Source organism: Dromiciops gliroides, chromosome 2, assembly GCF_019393635.1.
Source record: "Dromiciops gliroides isolate mDroGli1 chromosome 2, mDroGli1.pri, whole genome shotgun sequence".
Classification (NCBI taxonomy): Eukaryota; Metazoa; Chordata; class Mammalia; order Microbiotheria; family Microbiotheriidae; genus Dromiciops; species Dromiciops gliroides.
Window position 1 is genome coordinate 269,020,530 of NC_057862.1, and position 20,810 is coordinate 269,041,339.

General features: G+C 36.2%; 1 protein-coding gene across 11 annotated transcripts in view; it reads right to left on the reverse strand.

The window, feature by feature from the left end:
- Positions 1-20,810, reverse strand: part of RALGAPA1 (Ral GTPase activating protein catalytic subunit alpha 1) — a 304,015-nt gene that overhangs the window by 148,489 nt on the left and 134,716 nt on the right. For all 11 annotated transcript variants that reach the window (XM_043989575.1, XM_043989574.1, XM_043989567.1 and 8 more), the window contains 5 exons: positions 13,291-13,507; positions 9,753-9,929; positions 3,828-3,980; positions 322-515; positions 90-188 (listed from right to left, as the gene is read on the reverse strand). In XM_043989575.1, the coding sequence (XP_043845510.1) occupies positions 90-188; positions 322-515; positions 3,828-3,980; positions 9,753-9,929; positions 13,291-13,507 (840 nt within the window). The remainder of the gene's footprint in view (positions 1-89; positions 189-321; positions 516-3,827; positions 3,981-9,752; positions 9,930-13,290; positions 13,508-20,810) is intronic.

Consider the following 20,810-nt stretch of genomic DNA (forward strand, 5'->3'; position numbering starts at 1 on the left):
AAGAAATGTTATAGAAAAAAACCACAGTAGAATATATCTACTTATAAGGTTTATGAGACATATTTATTTCAAAAGTTAAAACAACTTACCTTGAAAAGCCAAGGAGTAAGAATTCTCAGAGGAGGTATTAAAATTGGTGGAGAAGGGGAGGTCATATTATCAGTTGAAATGCCAAGATTATCTCTAATCTGTAATTTTTTAAAAGGGTAAAGAATATAACTATGAAAACTATGCAATTGTGCAGGGCATTATTAATTTCACAAGCAAAGGCTCTTTTATGATAAATTCTCCTATCTCATCTTCCCTTTCCCCCTAATTTACCTTGGCTAAATTCTGCCAAAGTTCACACAAGTAATCAAATACTTGAGCATGTATCTCAGGATCCAAAATAGTGTTAACATCTCCCAAAATGCCTAGCATTCTTCTCCACATTACAGTAGCAACATCTGCATGCCATCCTGTGAGAGTACCTCCTGCCATCACACTGCAACATTCGGATGGAAACTCGCTTGTTTCTAGAAATTAATGCAACAATACTGTAAATATAATTTCTGTGAATTTTAAGAAGAAAAAACACAATAAAGACAACAAAAGTCAACTATCTTGAAAATAAGAAAAACAATGATCATTGTAATTAGCTGGATCCTGATATAGTGACAAATTCTTCATCCAGGCCAGTAATTCATTAACTGTTTCTGTCGAATGCTGAAAGTACAACCTAACAAAGGAAACTTACTGGATATTTTGAGAAACATTATACTCAAATCCTCCTTTATGATGTGGCACAATGTAGATAAATTTCTGCTTTCAGAAATGATGAGAATTTCAGAAATAATCTAAGAATAGGTAAAAGTTTATGTGTCATTTCTTACTTTTTTCCATTAATTATGAGCTAAAATCTTAGGCTATTAATCTCTTTACATGTGGTTAAATAATCTCTCTATTCTAGAATTAACCTAAAAGCCTAGAAGCATCAAATGAGTATAACTCATTGTAGCAACTAGGTGATGTAGTTAGTAGATATAGCACTGGGTCTGGACTGAAGAAGACACGAGTTCAAATGCAGCCTAACACATACTAGTTTTATGTGCAAATCACTTAACTTCTGTTTGCCTCAGCTTTATCATAACAATAGCATTGCACGGTGTTTGGCCCATAGTAAGGTGCATGTATGTATAGATATGAATGTATATGCATGTATATGTAGATATATGCATGTGTGCATATACTTATATATGTATGTGTATACATTAGCTATTAATATTATTATACTCATTCTTTGGTTAAGTTAAAGAAATTAAAATAGAAAAATAATACACAATTTTAGTACTATAATTGGGTTGTTAATACATATATCCGTGGTATTTTTTATACAATTAAGCTTGGAAAAAATCTGCCCCCCAAAAGGCAAAAAAACCAGTATAAATTTCTATAGGCAGGGTGTTCCAAAAGTCTTAGTACAGTTTAAATCATTAATATCTTAAAAACCATGTAGACTCTTTGAACCAAACTATTTAACAGGCCTGAACATTTTTTATTTCAATTAAATGTATTTACAAGAAAATTCTACAATTTTCTTTACTGTCAAAGTTAATCTTCCTTACATATAACTTGAATTACTTCTGGTGCTTATAATTTGAGTTAATGTTCTGTTGTTCTATTTGTTAGAACAACAACATGCAAATTATTTCATTTCCAACATAACACATTTTCCCTACCAAGTTCTATTGTTTTTTGCTTTCTCTTTATGTACTCAATAAACTTTTTAAATGCTTTAGTCTGGAATGATTACTCAAATAAAATTATCACCAATAATGAGGAATAGGTTGATAAGAAAATTCCCTTTAAAATCTTTATATACAGCACACTTCTATAATTAACTCTCTGTGGGCTTCACAGTCATCTGATTCTCAGAAGAATGCCTTACCAACTAACTTAAGTGGCATGCCCTTACAAACTAAGCAAGACTGTCCTTTTCCTTGTATTTTCTCAAATCACTTAAATCTTCAAAGACTATTCATCCTCCCAACTAAGGAAGTTGGAAGTCATTTTCAAAACAATCCTATATTTTCATATCACAAGAATAATATTAAAAACAAGAAACATCAAATGTAACAAAGCATTTAAATAATTTAACTAAAGCACACCAATTCTGCAAATATACAGTAGAACTGGAAGAAATATTTAATGAGTGGAACAGTTCCTCATGACAAGTCTCAGAACGATACTTTAATATCCTTAAAAGAAAACTGACAAATGCTTAACAAATTTTTTAATTAAAAATTAAAAGATTAAGTGCTAAGATTCTAGATAAAATCATAAGCTAAAATCTTACGGTTTCTCTACAACAACAGATTTCAAGTCTGTTGATTCATCAACATCTTTATTAAACTAAAGAAATAAAATAATCTAAATTTCTCTCTTTAAATTCATCCATTTGAAGTGAAGCTAAAGAGTAGTGCAGAAATCAAAGGGTAGATTTTTTTTTTTTAAAGGAGAAGCAAGAGGCACAGTGAGATCATGACAAAGACAATTATGACATAGGGAATGGAGAGTTAACCAAATGTTAAGAGTAACTGACTGAGCAATGCAGGAGTTTAATTTGGTTTTATTTTATTAGTAGAGCAAGTGTATTTCATGACTACAGAGGTCAGATTCTGTGTCACTTGCAGCTATCTCTTCCTTTGCCAGAACTATCCAATATAGTCTCAAAAACAATTCTGGCATGCTGACAACAGCACAAGTGTCACAAATATCATGATTAGGGGCAGCTAAGTGGTGCAGCAGATGGAGTGCTATGCCTAGTATCAGGAAGACCTAAGTTCAAATCCAGGCTCTGATACATACTAGCTGGGTGACCCTGAACAATTCCCTTAACCGCTGTCTGCCTTAGTTTCCTCATCTGTAAAATGGGGATAATAGCAGCATTTACCTCCCAGGGTTGTTGTGGATATCAAATGAGATAATAACTGTAACTTAGAATAGTACATGGCACATAGTAAGTGCTATGTAATATTAGCTATTATCATGATGATAATGATATTCTGTGTACAAGTATTTAAAATATTCTGAGAATTACCTATCTGATTTCTAGCAATAAGAAATTCCAAGGTTGTCAGAAATTATTCCATTTTGTTATATCTCTGTATTCCTCTGGAATTTTATTTGGTAGTTATGTGACCTCTATGAGCCTTCATTTCCCCACTTGCAAACTAGGAAAAATTAGATGTCTAATACCTACCTCACAGAAGAGTTGTGAAAACAGCGCTTTAAAAACTTTAAAGCACTTACAAATGTGAGTTACTTTCTTTCTACATACACTCAAAAACATAAAATCTTCAGGTAAAATTTGACAGCCTAAGAATTAAAATCAATCAAAGGGGGATACTATGACTTCACACTTTTCCCCTGAAAACCAGGTAAATAAGCCAACTTTCTCCTAAAGTCTGACTATTAAAGGAAAGCTATCAAATATTTCTAAATGACCACAAATTATTAGTAAGAATAATTGTACTATATTATTTATTACCTGTGTTAGTAAATATCAAAGAATAATAATTTAATATGAATGAAAATGGAGTAAACATATCAAAGGTGGTGGAATGTTGATCAGCAGGAATTCAAGTCACAGTTTAAATGACAAGGTTGTTTTTAAAGAACAAGGAAAATGTTGTGGTAAAATTTAACTTTCCTAAAAGATTCCAAGACTACTGCAATAACCATAAAATATGTTCTTCAACTCAAAGAACCTTATTTTACTAGCAACCTCTTAATTCTAACACAGGAGAGAAAGAAAAATGGAAAGTTTCAAATTTCCAAATAATTGCCTAGATCATCTGGGGTTTGCAAAACAGACTGCTGGAGCTTCTCATCCAATTGCAGGTCTTTCTGTTCAATATGATCTGCACTCAGATTAGCAGGAGATGGTGTTTGTGATCTGGATCCCAGAGCAGAATGGATTGGGGAAACACTTTCTGAACCTGTAAATAAAATTTCATAAAGTCACATTAAAAAGCACACATCAATTCTCCAGTTGCAAAAAAAGAAGAAAAAAAAAAAAGAGAGAGCAATGAGTAAGGCCCCTGGGGGGGAGGGGAGGGGGGAACGGACACATGCATTAAGTCATACACAGTATTCACATTAGAAGGAAACGAATGAATAAGCTTTTATTAAGCGCCTACTATAACTTACATGAACTGATGCAAAGTGAAATGAGCAGAACCAAGAGAAAGTTACTCAATAACACCAATATTGTATGAAGATCAATAACAACTATTCTCAGCAATACAATGATCCAAGACAATTCTGAAAGATTTATGATGAAAGATGCTGTCCATCTCCAAAGAAAGAACTGGTAGAGTCTGAATACAGACCGAAGCATACTTTTTCTTTATTTTTCTTGGCTTTGTTTTTGTCTGTGTTTTCTTTCACAGCATGACTTACATGGAAATGTGTTTTGCATGACTACACATACATAAAATATGTCAAATTGCTTGCCTTCTTAATGTGGGGGGGGGAGAAAGGAGAATTTGGAACTCAAAATTTGAACAAAAGATGTTAAAATTGTTTTTACATGTAATTGAGTAAAAAATAAAATATTAATTTCTTTAATGTGCCTACTATAATTTGGCTACTGTGCTAAACACAGGGGATATCTATACTGAAGTCAAGTCCCTGCTTTCAGTAAGATTACATGTAGGGGGACAGCTAGGTGGCGCAGTGGATAGAGCACCGGCCCTGGATTCAGGAGGACCTGAGTTCAAATCCGGCCTCAGACACTTTACACACTTACTAGCTGTGTGGCCCTGGGCAAGTCACCAATTGTCTCACCAAAAAAAAAAAAAAAAGGTTACATGTAGGGTAGTGGCAACCAGAGAAAGCAATTTTGAACTGGGGTGGGGTGGGGTTTATAGAAACATCGTGTACATTTCTGACTTATTGATCAAATAATCACCATGTAATAGAAACTCCATCGAATATGATATATTATTGTAAAAATCAGGTTGGATCAAATTATGTCTTCCATAGGAATGAGAATGAGAAGCTAGGTGGATATGAAAACTGGGCTTTGTTCCTAGTCTGCCCCTTACGGTCAAACAGAAAATATCTACTCTCTCTTCTATGTGAGAACCCTTTAAACCCTGAAGACAGCTTTCATCTCTCCTGTAACGATTGGAATGACGCCACCTGCTGGAGACTTACTGTAGAAAAGCTCTGCCATGAGGTGAAGGTCTCTGAGGGCAAGACAATGCAACTTTTCTTTGGCGTCAGGAAGTGACATTTGTTTGTGGGAGGAAGTAGGGGGAGGCTAGCGCTCTGACTCGCTCTCTTTCCTGAGGACTCTGGTGGAGAAGGGAGCTAGAAATGCGCTCTCCCTTTAATAGATAGAAGAATCTAGGCCTTTCTCTCTCTCTTTACCAAATTCTTATTCTCCTTAATAAAAGCTTAAAAGCCTAACTCTTGCTAAAGCTTATAATTTATTGGCGACCACTCATTAGATATTTTAGACAGTATAGCTAGAATTTTAGCCCCTTACATTCCCCTAAGCTAAGTGGAACTGTACACAAAGTACTGACCTAGAATCAGAAAGACCTGAATTCAAATCTAGTCTCAGAAACTTACTAGATGTATGTTTCAGGGCAAGTCACCTAACCTCTATCTGCCTCGGTTTTCTCAACAATAAAATGAAGATATTAGAAGCACCTATGTCCCAGGGTTGTTGTGAGGATCAAATGAGATAACACTTGTAAAATGCTTAGCACAATGCCTGGCATATAATAGGCACTTATAAGTGACTGTTTCATTGTTTCCTTCCTTCTTCCAGAAGCAAGAATGTTCATTGTAATTAACCTAAGTTCAGTTGTATTGTTTTCAACTACACTATTATAGGTATTAAACATATTTTTCTCTTGGTAATGAGTAGCTGTTAAGAGAAAACTTAGGGTTACAGTTTGGCAAGGTGTGGTTAGCAATATTACAAAGGGTTGGGGAATCCAGATGTAGAGTGTAGAATATATGAGATGATCAACCACATGATGAGGAATGTGAAGAGAATGGAGGCCAGAGAAGGGGAGATAGGGAGAACAGGATGGGCTCAAGGGAACAGAGATAAGGCTAAGGACACAGAAGAGGCTTAGAAGAAGTGAGGCAGAGAGATATGGAGGAATAGGAAGTTACCATCAGAAAAAGGAATTTCAGTGTTCAAAATCAGGAAGTTATGGGCATGATGGGATTAAGTATATGATCATTCCTATCACTGACCTACGTGGAATGAAAATATAGGTCTTGGGTATTGAAAACATTGATGAACTGGGAAGCCAGATGTTCTAGAAAATGTCACTATGCACAACGAAGTACTTGCCATAGGATGGAGGCTGCATAGACATTAGGGTGGAAAGGAAAACTGTGAGCCAAGTACATAACTCCCTGAGAAAGGAGGGAGAATGACCTAAAAAGCTGATGACTACAAGAATATCTGGAATAGACAAGGAACTGAACTTCAAGAGAGGCTACTTAGTGATGGTGGCAAAGGGACGGTATTAAATTAGCACTGAGAAACATGAGAGTATACCCTTGGCTCAGTGTGTAAGAGAACATGGGAAAAGGGACAGGTAGCCCTGGAAAGATTAACCAAAGATGCCGTGTTTTCTGGCAGTGCTAAGCTTCCCATACCATACAGAGGTGGAAAGTATGGAAAAAGAGATCTACGATGAAGGGGAGTTTGATAACATTATGGGTTGACAAAGGGAAAAAGGGAATGGGAGATAAGAGACTGATACAAATCATGGCAGAATAGGACTAAGATGTATAGAGCCTTTTCTGATTTTTTAAATTAATTTTTCTGTATATATCTTTAATGGTGGGATATTGAAATTCGCAATAAAATTTCTTAATATATAGAAAAATAGTTATAACAATCAGTGGTCACATAATTTATAAAACCTGAATAATAACAAAATGGTGGTACAGTAGATAGAATTCTGGGCCTGAAGTGAGGAAGACTGATATTACTGAGTTCAAATAAGGCCTTAGTGACTTACTAGCTGTGTGACCCTGAGGAAGTCACTTAACCCTGTTGCCTCAGTTCCTTATTTGTGAAATGAGCTGGAGAAGAAAATGACAAATCACTACAGTATCTTTGCCAAGAAAACCTCAAATGGAGTCATGAAGAGTCAGATATGACTGAAATGACTGAACAACAACAAAAATGGAAATTTATTATTTTCTTTCTAAATAGGGATTGTACTTCCAACTTCATTGGTATAGAGAACTCATATGTGAGGAAACATCTCTTATCAATCCAAGTCAGCAATTTCTCTGCAAGTACCTGTCTTAGAGTTGCCTAGAGCACCAGATTAAGTCATCTGCTCAGGGTCCCACAACAAACATCTATCAGAGGTGAGATGTGAACCTCAGCTTCACAGCCAGCTCACTATCCAATTATACCAGTTTGTTTCTCCATACTAAATTGCTTTTTATCATTCCTCCTTATATACTTTTTGAACCATTTACACCCAGGAATGGCATTAACCTTCAACTAAATTTCAGCTTTTTTTCTAACAACTAAAAAAGTAAGTAATTGAACTGGATCATCATATATTTATTTAAATAAGTATGTTTTAATTTTAGGTCTTAAGAAAAGCACTCATCTGACTTACCAAACTCACAAACTGGTGAGAATGAAATTCTTGAACCATAGACCTTTAAGTGGCACAGACTTCCTTTATTGGGCAATATATTGCAACTTTTCTATATTACATGAATTTTTAGAGAAGTCAAGTACAATCAATAAGCATTTATTAGCTGTTTACTATATGCTAGACAATATTCTAAGCACTGAGGATAAAAAGAAAGATTAAAAACAGCCCGGCTCTCAAGGAGCTCATACTCTAATAGAAGGGACAATATGCAAAAAGCTATATACAAACAAAACATATAGGATAAACTGGAAGTATTCTCAAAGCAAAGACATTAGCACTAAGAGAGATTGGGGAAAGCATCTTGAAGATGATATGTCAGCTAAAACTTGAAGAGAAGCTAGGAGACAAGGAACAGTAATGAACCCAGTGTCATTAGATCAGATCATATGGAGGACAGTGAAGTGTAAGAATGTGTTACATTCTTACAAGGTAGGAAGAAGCCTGGTTGAGGGGCTTTGAAAGGCAAACAAAGGATATTATATTTGATACTGGAGGTAAAAGGGAGCCTTTGTGGATTTCAGAAAAACCTGGACTTACATGAACTGATGCTGGGCAAAGTGAGCAGAAACAGTAGAACATTATAATAGTAATAGCAACACTGCATGATGATCAACTATGATAGACTTAGCTCTTCTCAGCAATACAATGATCCGAGATAATTCTAAAAAGCTCATGATGGAAGATGCAATCCACATCCAGAGAAAGAACTATGGAGTCCAAATGAAGATTGAGGCATACTATTTTCACTTTTTTTGATGGTTTTTTTTGTTTGTTTTTCTCTCATGGTTTTTCCCTTTTATTCTGAGTCTTCTTTCACAACATAACTAATATGGAAATATGTTTAACATTATTGTGTGTGTATATGTGTATACATATATGTATGTATATATGTGTATGTGTATATATACATTATGTATGTATATATGTATATATATATATATTTATACATACTATATATCAGATTGCTTGCTGTCTTGGGGGGGAAAGGAAGGGAGAGAGAAAAATTTGGAACTCAAAATCTTACAATAAATGTTGAAAACTATCTTTACATGTAATTAGGGAAAAAATAAAATACTATTAAGTAAAAATAAAATAAAATATTTAAAAAGGAGTCTTTGGAGTTTACTGAATGAGGAGGTAGGGTGGAAGTAAATGACCCGGTCATATGTACTTTAGAAATATCACTTTGACAGTTGAGTTAGTTGTGGGATAGATTGGAGTTGGAACTTTAAGCAGGGAATCCTTTTTTTTTGGAGGGGGGTGGGGGTGCAGGGGCCAGTGAGGGTTAAGTGACTTGCTCAGGGTCAAACAGCTAGTAAGTGTCAAGTGTCTGAGGCTGGATTTGAACTCAGATCCTCCTGAATCCAGGGTCAGTACTTTATCCACTATACTACCTAGCTGACCCCTTAAGCAGGGAGTCTTAAGCAGGCTCCTGCAAAAGAGTCCAGACATGACATTATAAGGGTCTGCATCAGGGTGGCAGCAATGCCCAAAAAAGAGAAGGGAGAGATATCATGAAGGAAGAATTATCAGAACTTGGCAACAAATTGGATATGGGAGAAAGTAAGAGAGTGAGGAGTTAAAAAAAAAAAAAAAGAGAGTGAGAAGTTGAGGAAGTCTATAAAAAGCCTAGACTGACAATTCATGATGATGAAAAAGGCAATCATTACATTTCTCTTAACTACTCCTAAATGGTAATTTCATTCTCTTCAATAAAATCATAACCAAGATTCCTCAGGATTGTCAATTTCTTAAAAAAAAAAAAAAGGTGTGTAGGCAGTTAGGTGGCACAGTAGATAGAGCACCAGCCCTAGATTCAGGAGGACCTGAGTTCAAATGCGGTCTCAGACACTAGCTGTGTGACCCCGGGCAAGTCACTTAACCCTCATTGTCCTGCCAAAAAAAAAAAAAAAAAGCGTGTGTATGCATGTGTATATATTTAACAATTCACAAGTAACATTATTAAATGAGATTATATATGCGACTATGTATTTATATGTCAAATGTTAATACATCACTAATCTTTAAGTGCTATATAAATGTTATTATTACCAGTAATAGTTGCAACTTCAGCAGAAAATGGCTGTTGGTTAAGACTGCTTGTTTCAGAATCTATGTGCAGCGTAGTTAAACTTGCCACATCTAGTTCTTCTGCACTTTGTTGATATCCTAAACTTGCATCAACTTCAGTAGAAGATAGTGTACCAGCATCAACCCCAAAGCCAAAGTCTGTAAATAGATAAAATTAAAATGTAAATTAATCAACTATAAAATAACAATTTTACGGATGAGTAGAAGAGACTAGATAAGAATTAAAAATGATCAGATATAGTGTCCCAGAGTTCAATAATCCCACTTGGTTCAATAAACCTGTTCAAATAAACTACTTAGGAAAAGACTCCCCATTTGAATAGAACTGCTAGAAAAACTGAAAAACATACCAATCAACTTTAAAGATAAATATAAAAATATAAATATAAAAAACTTTAGAAGAGAATGAAGGAACTTTCACTACTATGATTAGGGGGACAATTTAATTTAAAAAAAGATAGAGAAGATCATTAGAGAAAACTGACAATTTCACTGCATAAAATTAAATAGCTTCTGCATAAACAAAACCTAGGATAAAAAGCTAGGATAAAAAGGAAAATGATCAACCAGGGGGAAAAATCTTTTCTATCAAATCTCTGATGAAAGGAAACTAATACAGCTAGATGGCTCAGTGGGTAGAGCACTTGGCCTGAAGTCAGGAAGACTCAAGTTCATGTCAGACCTTAGACACTCACTAGTTGTGTGACCCCAGGCAAATCACTTAATCTCTGTATGCCTCAATCCCCTTGAAAAGAAATTGGCAAACTACTCCAGTATCTTTGCCAAGAAAACCACATACAAGGTCACTTTGAGACAGACATGACTGAACAAATGAATAACAACAACACAATTACATAAGATCAAGAGTTAGCTAATTTTTTAAAAATGGTCAAAGGATATCAAAAGCTTTCAAGAGTTACAAACTATTGACAATAATATGAAAGAGCGCTCTAAAGAATAATCATAAAAAATGAAAATTTAAAAATTTTTTCACACTATGAAAGTTGAAAGAGATGAGAAAAAACAAGTAAAGTCAATCTTAGAGGGAAATATAGTCATATCAATATACTGTTGGTATAAATGATATGGCACAACTGTCTCTGGGAATAAACTGAATTGTGTGGTACAAGTCACTGAACTAGGCATATACTCTAAGAAAGTCACATATAACGGGGAAAAAAAATTATAGATAACAAAATATTTATAACACTTCTTTACCAAAAGGAAACAAAGTGGGTGGTCCACTGACTAATGGCTGGACAAATTATGGTATATTAATTTAACAGAATACTGTTGTCCTGCAAAAAGTGTTGAACAAAAGGAATTTAGAGTAGCAATGAAAAACATACACAAAATGATATAAAATGAAAGTAAGCAGAACCAAGAAAACAATACACACAATATACACAATGATTACAATATAAATAAAATAAAAAAGAAAAATTGTTTAATTAAAACTGACCAATTGACCTCCCTATAAAAATGGAAATGCACTTTCTTCCCTTTCTCTAGGAAATATGGGTGCAAAGTGTTGTGCACTATCAGATATGTGGTTGATGTGTCTGTTCTTTTTGCACAACTGTTTTTCTTGGTTCCATGGTAAGGATAACTAGGGAATGGTTTCTGGGATAAAGGGGGGAGTTTACCCCCAAAATAATAGTAGTAGAAAAACAAAAGGCATCAATAAAACTTGGATGTTTTTTAATGAATGTCTTATTATCAGTAAATTAGTAAATTAAGGCTTGTCATAAACTGCTATACTGCTTTAAATGTTTTAAAATCCCAAATACTCACTAAAGAGAAAATATCTTACTTCCTGAACAACTGAGCCAAAACTGACATCGTGATGACTCTGGAAACCAACAATACCTACAATATAGTTAATGTGCGTAAGATCTATACCTTGAAATTTTATGAAAAAAGTCTGTACATTTTAAAAAGTGGGGGCAGCTAGGTGGCGCAGTGGATAGAGCACCAGCCCTGGAGTCAGGAGGACCTGAGTTCAAATCCGGCTTCAGACACTTAACACTTACTAGCTGTGTGACCCTGGGCAAGTCACTTAGCCCCAATTGCCTCACTTTAAAAAGAGAGAGAGAGAGTGAGTGTGAGTGTGAGTGTGTGTGTAGTGCTAAAATACATAAATTAAGAGGAGGTGTGGCTAAATCCCAGGATCCTTGGCAAAGATACATAGTACTGTGGACAAAAGAAGTAGAAATTTATCCAGAAGAGTAAAACTCTTGGAAATTCATGCTAGGGGCTGCTTTGGGGTGTTTTCTGTCACACATGCAAACTTGATTCTCAATGCTTTCATTTTATTTTATCTTCTATATTTCCCAATACTGCTAGTGCAGAGTGACAGAATAGTTTTTGGATATGAAGTAATAATAAAAAAATAACCTTCAACATTTTCTACATGATCACTTCCCAATTTTTGCCACTCAGAAGAACTTTTTTAGTGATCCTGAATTCTGATTAGAATATCACAATATATTATGTTTGGAAGATAGCTGATCCTTTGCAGACATTACTATATTCTGTGCTATTTATTTTGGGGCATAAGGTTATAGGAAGGAAAGTGTAACTCACTTTACATAGTTTCCAAAATAATCTTCCTAAGACAAGGTCTTAACATGTTACAACTGAAGAAAATTTTAGTGGCTAGCCTATACTATCTCCTCAACCTGACAGGATCTCCCATTCCAAGGGGTTTCTCACTGTTAATTCAGTACTCTATCTATTCTGTTACACTGTATCTAATACTTACTTAATAAAATGTCTGTCACAATGAGCTGAATTTTCTCCAAAGTTACAGATAACTGGTTTCGACAAATTGAAACATATAATTTCATTTGGGAAACTTGCCATTCAAAGGGAAGTACTTCTATGGTCCAGACCTTGGCATATATACCCATGGCATTCACAGGATGTAGCAAAAGTCTTTGTGTCATTTTAAGCTTAAAATTCTCCCACTAGGGCAGCTAGATGGCGCAGTGGATAAACACTGGCCCTGGATTCAGGAGGACCTGAGTTCAAATATGGCCTCAGATACCTGACACTTGCTAGCTGTGTGACCCTGGGCAAGTCACTTAACCCTCATTGCCTGCCCTCCCCCCCAAATTCTCCCACTGATCATAACTTCTTGTTCTTTTCATATTTCCCTCTGCTTCATTCCTCCTAAACCTTTTCTTTGGGCCAATTTTAAATCAACTTTTATTTTCTAGGATAAGAATTTTATTTCCACTTATTTACAGTACTGATAAAGTGGGACATTCTTCCAGTATTCAGAATGCCCAGAATGTATACAGCAGTGCCATTGTCAGCTAATAGCTTAAAACAAATCAAAGACTTTGGGGATAGCCTGTATAATACTTTGTGATACTTGTGAAAACTAAAGCATACTTATAATATGCTATGTAGTCATGCTCTAGCCAATTAACAGTGGGGAAACAGGACAAATAAAGTGGTAATTATAATGCTAAGCAGAAAACCAGATACTTGCTGTCAAATTTCCGGCCATCATACTGGAAAGCGCTGAAAGAATCAGAATGGCTATCTGAGCTGATAAGGTCACTGCTGCCTGCGCTGGCAGGAGAAGTCCATTCTGAGGGCACACCTGGGTCATCTATAGGACGCATTTGATTCTGCTTGTTCAGTATATCAGGCAGGTCTTTTGGGACTTCAAGGCTACCTGGACTGCTCCCTCTTCTTGTCATATTCTGAAAATGAAAGAAAATCCTGTTTATTCCATCTGAAAGATATTTTCCACCCTGGTGTGAATATTCTTCTCCATAAACCTAGATTAGGCACCATCCAACTTATCTGCTAGTCTTCAAGAACTGCCGCAGCCCAAATATTTCATTATTTGATAGCAACCCTCTAGTGATAAGCTTCTCAAAGGATAACTAGGGTGAACCTTTAAACCGTCTATTTAGTGGATTTTTCCATTTGGATAGGACTAGCCAGGGCTTTCATCCTGCTGTCAAACCTTTCAAGAAATGAAGATCATTTAACACTATAATAGAGGATGAGAGTAGAATTTTTCATGCTAATATAACCAAAATAAAATATTGATTATATTATTTATTATTATTAGTCTATTGTTCAATTGTATTTCAGTTGTGTCCAATTCTTCAAGAGCCTAAGGTCACACAGGTAGTAAGTGTCTGAGGCCAGATATGAACTCAGGAAGATGATTCTTCTTTGCTTCAGGCCTGGCACTCTATTATCCACTGTGCCACCTAGCTGCCTCTTATTATTCTATTACTTAAGGATCAATTACAGGGAAGGGAATAAAAATAAAACTAATTATTCTTCCATTCTCATTAAAGATTATTTGTCAGGAGAACATATGAACCCAAGGGACTGAGAAAAGGAAATAGAATTGGGAAAAGCAAAACATATGTTGGGAGAAGAATAGAAGGAAAAAATGAAGGAAAAAAAGTTTGAGGCCAAAGAAAAGACAGTGATAATTCTAAAATTCTGATGAACTCAGAAGTACCGAAATGAACTAAGAAAAAGAATTAGAATATTGTTATACCACGCTACATCCTATTTCAAGCCAGTGAAATAAAATAGGAATATGGACTTATTAAAAAATCAAGAGATATTGATCAGCTTTTATTCGATTTTTTTTTTTTAAAGAAAACTGGACCTTTGAGTTCACTGGCTTAGGTAATGTTCAATAATGAAATTCCATTCACTAAACGAAAAGAAATTTAGAAGGGGAAATGGACAAATAGGAAAGTTATCTGTATTACCATGTGAAATATAATTTTAAAATGTTCGTGTTTGTTGATGTTTTTCAAGTTGGTAATTAAAAAAAGAATTATTTTTTAAAAACTCTCTTTGCCAGAGCAGATCAGCAACTGTTTTGCAACTTATACTCTTAACTCCTCCTGTGGCTAAGTTTGTATTTTATCCTAGAAGTAATAGGGTGCCCCTGTAGTTTCCTGAGCAGAGAGGTGCCATGGTTAGACTTTTCTTTAGGATGAGAAAACTGAGGCGTGGAGATTAAATAATTTGTCCTGACCTTTAAAGCATAAGAAGCCAATTTTGAACTGAGGTCTGACTCCAAGTTCAGCGCCCTATTTGGTCACAAATGAGAGATGTTTAGAATGGAATTAACAGGTTTTCATGGCTAATTACATATATAGAGTCAAGGATAACTCCATGATTGCATATAGTGACTAGAGCAAAGCTTCTTAACCATGGGTTGTGACACTTTGTGTGGGGATTGAGAAAAATTTGACAACAGTAAAAGGTTATATATACCTATTTTATAGACCTATACACCTGGGGTCAAGTAAAAATTTCACTGGGGAAAAAGGGTCATAAGTGGAAAGAGAGGATAGTTATGTCCTCAACAGAAACAAGGAACTCTATAGGAAAGAGCAGAGGAAAGGTGACAAATTCTGTTTTGGATGTGATAAAACTGAGATGTCTCCACCCAAGTGGAGGTGTCCAGTAGTTAGGTAGGTGGTAAGGACAGAGATTAGGGTTGGATATATACATCTGAGGAGTCTTTTGCAGAGACAAAATAATTGAACCCATAAGATCAGATGAGACGACCAGAAGAGCTTTGGTTCATACTCCATTAAGGGTTTTAAGAGCTAGTTATTTTCTCCAATACCAGTGCTCCACACTGGGCCAAAAGGAAAAAGAAAAATTCTTTGTTGCTCCCACTGCCACTTCTAGACCAACGATGAATCAAGCAATCAAGCAATTACTGACCATCTACAATGTGCTAGGCACTTCTGTGTGAAATGAGAGAGTATTCCAGGCATGGTGAACAGCTACTTTGTAGGAGATGAGATACTTCATAATTAACTAGAACTTTTGGTGGAGTTTACATGATACTCATAACATGATGAACTGTATTTTTGTTTTCATTAATGTGGAAACATTTAAGCTTTTGGCTAATGTTTCAATATCTATTTTAATGGCTATCTGTAAAAATAATTTCTATAAATGGAAAACAGACTATCATATGTGAGAAACAAAAATAAGGCAGCACGGTTAGATCATAGAATATCTGGAAGGAATGTATAATAAAGCTGGTAAATGTCAAATGGGGCCAGATTATGAAGAGCTCAAAATGTTAAATAGAGAAATCTACATTTGATTCTAAAGGAAACAGGGAGCAATTAAAGTTTATTTACTAGAGAAGTGAAGGTGCAACATATTCCTGATCTTTAGGAAAATTACTTTGGCAACTGTGTGAAAGATGAGAGAAGGGAGAAACTTGGAGCAGTGTAAACAATTTGAAGGGATTGAAATAATACAGGCAAGAGATGGCTAGGACAGAACTTAGGTGTGGGGCAGCTAGGTGGCGCAGTGGATAGAGCACAGGCCCTGGAGTCAGGAGGACCTGAGTTCAAATCCGGCCTCGGACACTTAACACTTACTAGCTGTGTGACCCTGGGCAAGTCACTTAACCCCAACTGCCTCACTAAAAAAAAAAAAAGAGAGAGGACAGAACTTAGGTGTGAGCTACATGAGCAGAAAGAAGAGAACACATTCAGATATTGTAGAGACGTACACAACAAGATTTTGTAAGCTTATGTAAGGTGAGGAGTTGAGAATGACACCGAACCTATGAACATGAATAACTAGATGGATGGTGACCCCCTTGGTAGAAATTTGAAGGTCATGTTCAAAAATTATTGCCTATCCTCTTTCAAGAAGTTCTCTGAAAAAAATCTTCCTCTCCCCCTAATCCTTGCCTTAAGATTCAGGAACTTCATTATATAGATCAACATCTAGAACAATCTTGCTTCCCAATTCATCAGCTTCCTCTACTTTCTGGCCTATGTCTTCATTCCACTATAACCATTTACAGTAAGATACTAACAAGTACATTCTAAGCATTCTCATATTAATGCCCAAACAAGCACATAAATAATAGCCTCATCAGGACTGATATTCTCATTCAGCTCTGTGACTCTGAAGAAGTCTTGCAGAAGTTTCTGAAGCTTGGGGATGCAAGTGGAACCACCCATCAAGATAATGTCATGGATCTTTCACTTATCTAGATTGGCATTCCTTTATGGTATTTTTCAAAGGTTCATTGTTTTAAGGGGGGAAAAAATCAGCATTTGGCTTTTTGAAATGAGCACAGGTAACAGAGATAGAAGGCAATACTTTCAGAGGGGAAGTCAACCCCAATACTACTGTCCTGAGTACTAGAAGAGGAGGTATGATATATGTATATGTATGTGTGTATATATAAATATATATATGTATATGCATGTGTATGTGTGTATACTTGTGTGTATACACACACACACACACACGTATATATGAGTGCTGTAGAGGCAGAAAACAGCCTTCTTGTTTTTTACTTGTTCTCTTGTTACTTACATTTAAACTCAGCAATGAAATGATTGACCATGAGATTGTCAAAGTTCCCTCTCAGCTGAGTTGATGTCTGCAGCTGTGGACCTGATTTCCAAAAGTGCCATCTTGAGTGGCAAAGATGGAAATATCAAAAGGGTCACCATCTCTGAGGCCAAAGATCAACACATTTCTCTCAGCCCCAACTTACTTCTTTAAGCTTTAACATTAGCAACAAAAGTAGTTGGATAACTGATTATTTAGGTCATATTGACACCCATGATGTTCCAGTGTCTTTGGTGGCTGACCCAACATTAGGAGTCACTGAAATAGGCTGGTAGGGTGATCACATCATTTTTAAATGTCTCCCATGTGTAAGTTTCAGAAATTTATTTTGTCTTTGTCAAAACCTCTTAAGGTATTTCCTCTGGATAAAAATTTTTGGCTTCCCTTTTATACTCCACTTGGATCTTAACCTGAGTCTTTTACCACCATGAAAGGACAATGCTTCATGTTGGACTGTACAACTACATCATCAAATCTGTGACCCATCAGACATTTGGCATCAAAAACTGTAGTGGTAAATTTCATTACAACTTGATTCTTTGAAGCATAACCAATCAACAATTCTGGCTCAGTGAAGATGAGATAGCTTGAGGAAGTCTTGTTTGCTTAGCTTTAGAAATGACCTCCATTTTCCCATATTGAAAAACAGGAAAAAATGATGCCAAGATCAATGCCAACTGTGGGTTCCTTCACCATGGTTGCTGGGGTACTGAGGTATTTACTAACTTATGAAATGTCACAAGAGCTGCTGTTACACTAAAAGAGACCTCTAAACCTATTCCTCATCTTCACCACAACCTCTAGCCCACAGCCCTGTCTTCTTCTCCTAGTGTTTTATCCCTATTGAAGCTATGGTTGACCATTTCAAATATACAGAGTGCTCTAAGTATTAATCCTTGCTCCTGCCATGCCTGATTAGAAATGATAAATTCTGCTGGTGAAAGTCATAAAACAATGCCAACTAGATCCTCTATAAATTTACTTTGCCTAAGCTGATAGGGCCTACATTAATACATAGAAATTATTCTATTTTACCTTGAATTTTACAGTCAAGAATAGGACCTCCTCCCATCTTTGATTCCTTGCTGTCTCTCATCCTCCCATATCTAATCAGATGTCAAGTCCTCTACTTTCTTCCTTTATAATATCTCTTTGTTATGCTATTTTCTCCTCTAATGTTATAATCACTCTTGGAATAAGTCCTCACCACCTCATGCTCCAACTATTATATTGACTTGCTAGTTGCTTGGTCTCCCTACCTCAAATCTCTCCCCATCCCAATCCATCCTACACTCAGTGTAGGTCTACCTTTGGCACAGGTGCACAAAGATACGCTTATGCACATACTACAATCAACAAACTACAGTAGTTCCCTATTACTTCTAGGATCAAATATAAACTGCAACAATTTGGTTTTCAAAGCTCATCATAACCTAGCTCCTTCCTACCTTCCTAGTCTTCTTACACCTTACATGGAGATGTATTCTTGATCCAATGATGCTGACGGCATCCTTACTTTTCCTCAACTATCCGTCATGCTTGGAACATCCTCCCTCCTCTCTGCTTCCTGGCTTCTTTCAAGATTTCAAGTCTCACCTTCTGCAAGTAGCTTTTCCTAGTCCTTCTTAATCTTACTACCTTCCTTCTGAGACTATCCCAAATTTAACCAGTATATATCTTGTTCATATGGATATTCACATGTTGCCTCCCTCATTAGACTATGAACTCCTTGTAAAGAGGTATTGACTTTCTATTCCAAACATTTAGTACAATGGCAGACACATAATAGATACTTAAATGCTCAATCACTGACTGACTGAATATCTTCCTGGTTGTTTTTTGTTTTTTTCCCCCGGGGCAATGAAGGTTAAGTGACTTACCCAAGGTCACACAGCTAGTAAGTGACAAGTGTTTGAGACTGGATTTGAACTCAGGTCCTCCTGAACCCAGGGCCAGCACTCTATCCACTATGCCACCCAGTTGCCCCCTGAATAGCTTTCTATCACACTCTCTCTAGAGCATTTATTCCAAAACTTCACTTCTGTCCTTGAGCCCACTATATGGATCCCCTCCACCTCAAACTCAGTAGAGAACTTCATCTTTACTTTACTCAGAAACCCCTCTTTAAAACCCCTCTACATCACACTCAATTCCTTCTTTCTCTGTCTCAAAGAGAGGTGGTCATTCTCCTTGCTAAAGTTAACCCTTCTAGCTTGTGCTCTTAACCTTGTATCCTCCAAGACCATCCCTTTACAGCACTCCTCTTTAGGAACTCTTTCCCTGCTTGCTTACAAACACATTTCTCAGACCTTGTCTGACTTTAAAAAGCCTTCATTTTGCTCTGTCATCCTCCTGACAATCCAACTCTTAGAAAGATTCTCTTGTGTTGTCATAAATTATACCTCCACAACATCTTAAGCATATATCCATCCCTTTTTTTCCACTCAGATAGCTATTATTCTGCTTCAAAATGTCTTCACCTCTTGCCTCTACTATTACAATTGCCTCTTGCTTGTTTTCCCTACTTTGAATTTTCACTGTTCCAGTGCATCTTATATCATCCAGAGGTTAAAATATTCTTCCTAAGAGGCAGATCAAGCACTCCACTGCTTACATTTTTTCTTTGATTCTCTATTATATCTAGGGAAAAAACCCTAACTCTTCAGTTTTATATTCATAGCTTGCCACAATTTGGCTTCTACTTACCTTTCCAGACTTATTTAAATCGCTCTCCTTTATAATTTAACATTTAATCCAAAAAGACAGACCAATTGTTCCCCAAATTCAGAAGGCCATTTTATACCTGAAATGCATTTCCTTCTCACTTTCATGTGTTAAAATTCCTAACTCCATTCAATAATCAACAGGAAGCGGGGCAGCTAGGTGGCACAGTGGATAAAGCACTGGCCCTGGATTCAGGAGGACCTGAGTTCAAATCCAGCCTCAGACACTTGACACTTCCTAGCTGTGTGACCCTGGGCAAGTCACTTAACCCCCATTGCCCCACAAAAAAACCAAAACAAAACAAAACAAAAAATCAACAGGAAGCCTTCCATACTCCTACCAAATGTTGGTACTGTGTCTTGCTTGAAGTTATTTTGAATATATTTATCTTAATAAATGTTGCATCTCCTTACTCCCATAGAGTAAGGGATTATTCTTTTTTTGTCTTTGTATACCCAGATCCTAGAAAAGTCCCTTGTGTATAAATATAACAAGTATTAGTCAAACTGATGATGCAAGAGAAGAGATTGAAGAGTGCTCATTTAGAAAGGAGGAGAACCAGAAAGAACAAGAAGGAGGTGGTTGTCAAAAGCAGCTGAGGTCAAGAAGGATGAAGACTGAGAAGAGGTTCTTGGATTTAAGAGCTTAGAGGTCACTGGTAAACTTGGAGAGAGCACTTTCAGTTTAATAATGTGGTCAAGGGGCAGCTAGGTGGCGCAGTGGATAGAGCACCAGCCCTGGAGTCAGGAGTACTTGAGTTCAAATCCACCCTCAGACAGTTAACACTTACTAGCTGTGTGACCCTGGGCAAGTCACTTAACCCCAATTGCCTCACTAAAAAAATATAAAAAAAATAAATAAATAATGTGGTCAGAATATAGACTACAAAGGGTTAAG